Source organism: Momordica charantia (assembly GCF_013281855.1).
Source record: "Momordica charantia cultivar OHB3-1 chromosome 5 unlocalized genomic scaffold, Mcharantia_2.0 BLBB01000005.1, whole genome shotgun sequence".
In the NCBI taxonomy this organism is placed as follows: Eukaryota; Viridiplantae; Streptophyta; class Magnoliopsida; order Cucurbitales; family Cucurbitaceae; genus Momordica; species Momordica charantia.
In genome coordinates, this window is record NW_028275163.1 from 19,752,173 (window position 1) to 19,755,319 (window position 3,147).

Genomic DNA, 3,147 nt, shown 5'->3' on the forward strand with positions numbered 1-3,147 from the left:
ATGTGTTTGAAAATGCTTTTTAAAAAGTGATTTTAACCCTGTAAATATATTTTCAAGTGTTAAAAGCACTCTCAAATATGGTCTAATTGTAGGACTACAGCTTAGTTTTTAAAAGCATATCCAGTAAGTGGAGATATCAAGAAAGATGCCTCAGATGATGTATATGAGCAAAATGTCCAATTACCATAAATAACTAATATGCAAATCAGTCATAAACTAATCTGTAAATCAGTCCATATGAGCTTATAGCAATAATTAACGCATGTCTCTGACAAATAGGTAATAAGTTCGAATCCTAAATTATTTGAACTCAAAAAAAAAAAAACCTAATCGACAAATCAAGAGAAGAGCATAACTAAATCTCAACTGTAAGGATCGACAGGCACGAGAACTCAAACAAAAGAACAATTAAATCAACAATCAACAATAAATAAAGAAAAAATAAAACATGGTTTCATTTCATGTTGAGATCTTCCAAATAAAATGAATACAATTAAATATCCTATACAGTAACAATAAAATGATATGTTGGAAGTTTGCATTGTAAAAGTAAGGTCAATGCAGATTATTATACATGCAATGCAATGAAATCTAAGTATTGCAGTCCTCTCTTGTACCCTTCGCTCAAGAAAAGAAGGATCTCTAAGTATTGTCACAACAACATAACATCCACATTTCTATACAGAATAAAACAAAGTATAAACGAAGAATAAAAGGAAGGAAATCTATAAATAGATGACATTATTTGCTTTACCATTGAACAAAAGACAATCATTTAAGGTAAGTTTGCCATGATTTTTAAAGTAGTGAAAGATGCTTTTAGTCAATTAAAAAAAATAAAAAACGATTCCCTTAAAAGTACTAATTTCAAAAATCATGATTTCCAAACTCACTCTCAAACAGATTTTCAGAAATGGAGTAATAATGGGAGGGAAGTTTGAAGGAACGACCTTAAAGATTGGTTTCTTTGTCCCTCTTGAGTGGGTGGAGACGACAAATTCAAACATCATCAGATAATCAACTTTTATTCCACCATGAACACAGTTCCTTCTTCACATCCACCCCAAACAATTCATCATCTTTACCAGACATTTGAAATTCATCCCTCAATCAAAGCCCTCTAAAATGGGCAAAACCCAGCTTCCTTCCCTTTTACATAACCAGTCTCCATTATAGGCAGCAGTAGCTCTGTCACTTTCCTTGATTTCCATGGAAGATTGCAATTGCTTGGTGTTTCTACGTCCCAACAGAACAAGATCCTGCATCTTCCTTCGAACAATGTATATTGGATTTGGCTCAACCAAGCCCCCTTTAGCATAAGCCTCTCTAAGGAAAACGATTTGAGTGTTCCCCTTGGTTGATATGTAGAATATCCCTGGGTGCTTCAGTAGAAGCTCACGGATATTGACTTCAATGGCGAAATCTCGCCTGAAATGGACAAGTCGTTCCACATCAACCAGCTTTTCCACAGTCAAGCTCAGAAGCTCATGAAGAACAGCCACAGCTCGCTTCTCATGGCGCTGCATCCCCCCACGAGAACGAACCCTAATGCCCTGCGTCCTCTCATATGGCTTTGCATATGGAAGCCTCTGCCAATTCCTCAGCCTCTCTCTAAAACCTCCCTGTATTGTAAACCCAGTTGGGAAATTGACGGGAAATGCGTATTTGACATCGAATTCGCTCAGCCATTTCTCTCTAAATTCTCTCTCCCTCCATTGTTCAACCTCAGCCACAACTTCATTCTCACGTTTATCAACTAATTCAACAATCTCCATATCAACCAATCTGAAATCATCCGCATACTTCACGAGAATCGATTCTCTAAACCCATCGGGCAACCCCAGTTCCTTGCTGACCAGCCTCAGCGCATGAACATGGAGAGCGCCATTAACGGACATCCTCAGCAACTTCTTCAACCGCTGAACGGTCTCGATTTCGAGATCCTTAACAACGCTCTCTTCTTGTTCGATCAAGGCAGTCATCTTCCCGGAGATTCTGCAGCATAAATTCCTCATCACTGGATGGGGAAATACGTCGAACACATGGCGGTACTTATGAACGAACTCCCCAATGCCGATGTTGAGTCCGGCAATGTTCCGCCACCGAGACATGATTTGCAAGGAGACGAACGGGCCACGTTTCCGATTGATCATGAGGGCGCGGAGTTTGAGGATGATTCTGAGTTTTCTGATCTCGGTTGCGAGTTTGTCGAGCTTCAGGTCCCTTGTTCTGTCTTCTAACCGAGTTTGGGCAGTCACCAATGGCTTTCTCCATCGCCTTTGACAGAAATAATTGAAGGGGCCGAATCTGATTCTGGAGAAATGAGTTGCTGAAACAGATATTGCCGATTCAAATGGTTTCATGCCTCATTGATTAGTTGCAGCGATGAAATCGAACTACGAGTAGAGGAAAGCGGAAGAGCAAGAAATTAATCGTTAACTGTGTTAGTAGAACAGTTCAAATAAGTCAATTGCAACTAATTATTCATGATTTAAATCTCTCATTTATAAACTAATAATTATTTTGTTAATTCAACTATACATTTTATATTTTAATTTCTACGCTTTTTTTTAAGTACCTATTTTGGTAATTCCTACTGCATTGTTTTGTAGTTCGTCATTTTAAATTGAAACTATGTGACTTCAATACATACTCATATTAGCACGTTAATATATGTTTTATTTTAAAGATAGTTGCTATGTTTTTTTTTTTCCTTCAAGAAAATGGCTATCGTTTTTACCTTAGGCATTGAAGAATATATATTTTAAAGATCAACTAACCAACATATAATAAGTTTGAAAATTCATGAACTAAAACGTCTTTGTCAAACGACTAAAAATACAATGTAATCAATCATCCATTTATAGTAAGCATAACCCAACTAACAAGAAGAGACAACCACGACCCAAAAATGTTTAAAATCTTCCTCAACTCAACACACAAAGGAGCCGCTTGATTAGAGATTTGTTGGGTGAAAATGAGCACTGATATGCTAAACTCAAGTTTGTTACTCGGTTTTAAATACGGTCTCTGTAAATCACATATTCTCAAGCATCAAGCTTTATTTGTTCTTTCATTTTCATCCGTTTGTCCACGGGTTTTTTATCACGCCATTATCTTTTATTTTCAATAAATCATTTATCTTTT

At 36.8% G+C, this 3,147-nt stretch overlaps 1 protein-coding gene across 1 annotated transcript; it reads right to left on the bottom strand.

Annotated features, from left to right (window-relative positions):
* Nucleotides 1-950: 950 nt before the first annotated feature.
* LOC111019827 (Ubiquitin carboxyl-terminal hydrolase family protein) lies at nucleotides 951-2,506 on the bottom strand. Its single transcript, XM_022296314.2, has one exon. It carries the CDS (start codon nucleotides 2,361-2,363, stop codon nucleotides 1,107-1,109), a length of 1,257 nt encoding a protein of 418 aa, XP_022152006.1. The 5' UTR covers nucleotides 2,364-2,506; the 3' UTR covers nucleotides 951-1,106.
* Nucleotides 2,507-3,147: the final 641 nt, after the last annotated feature.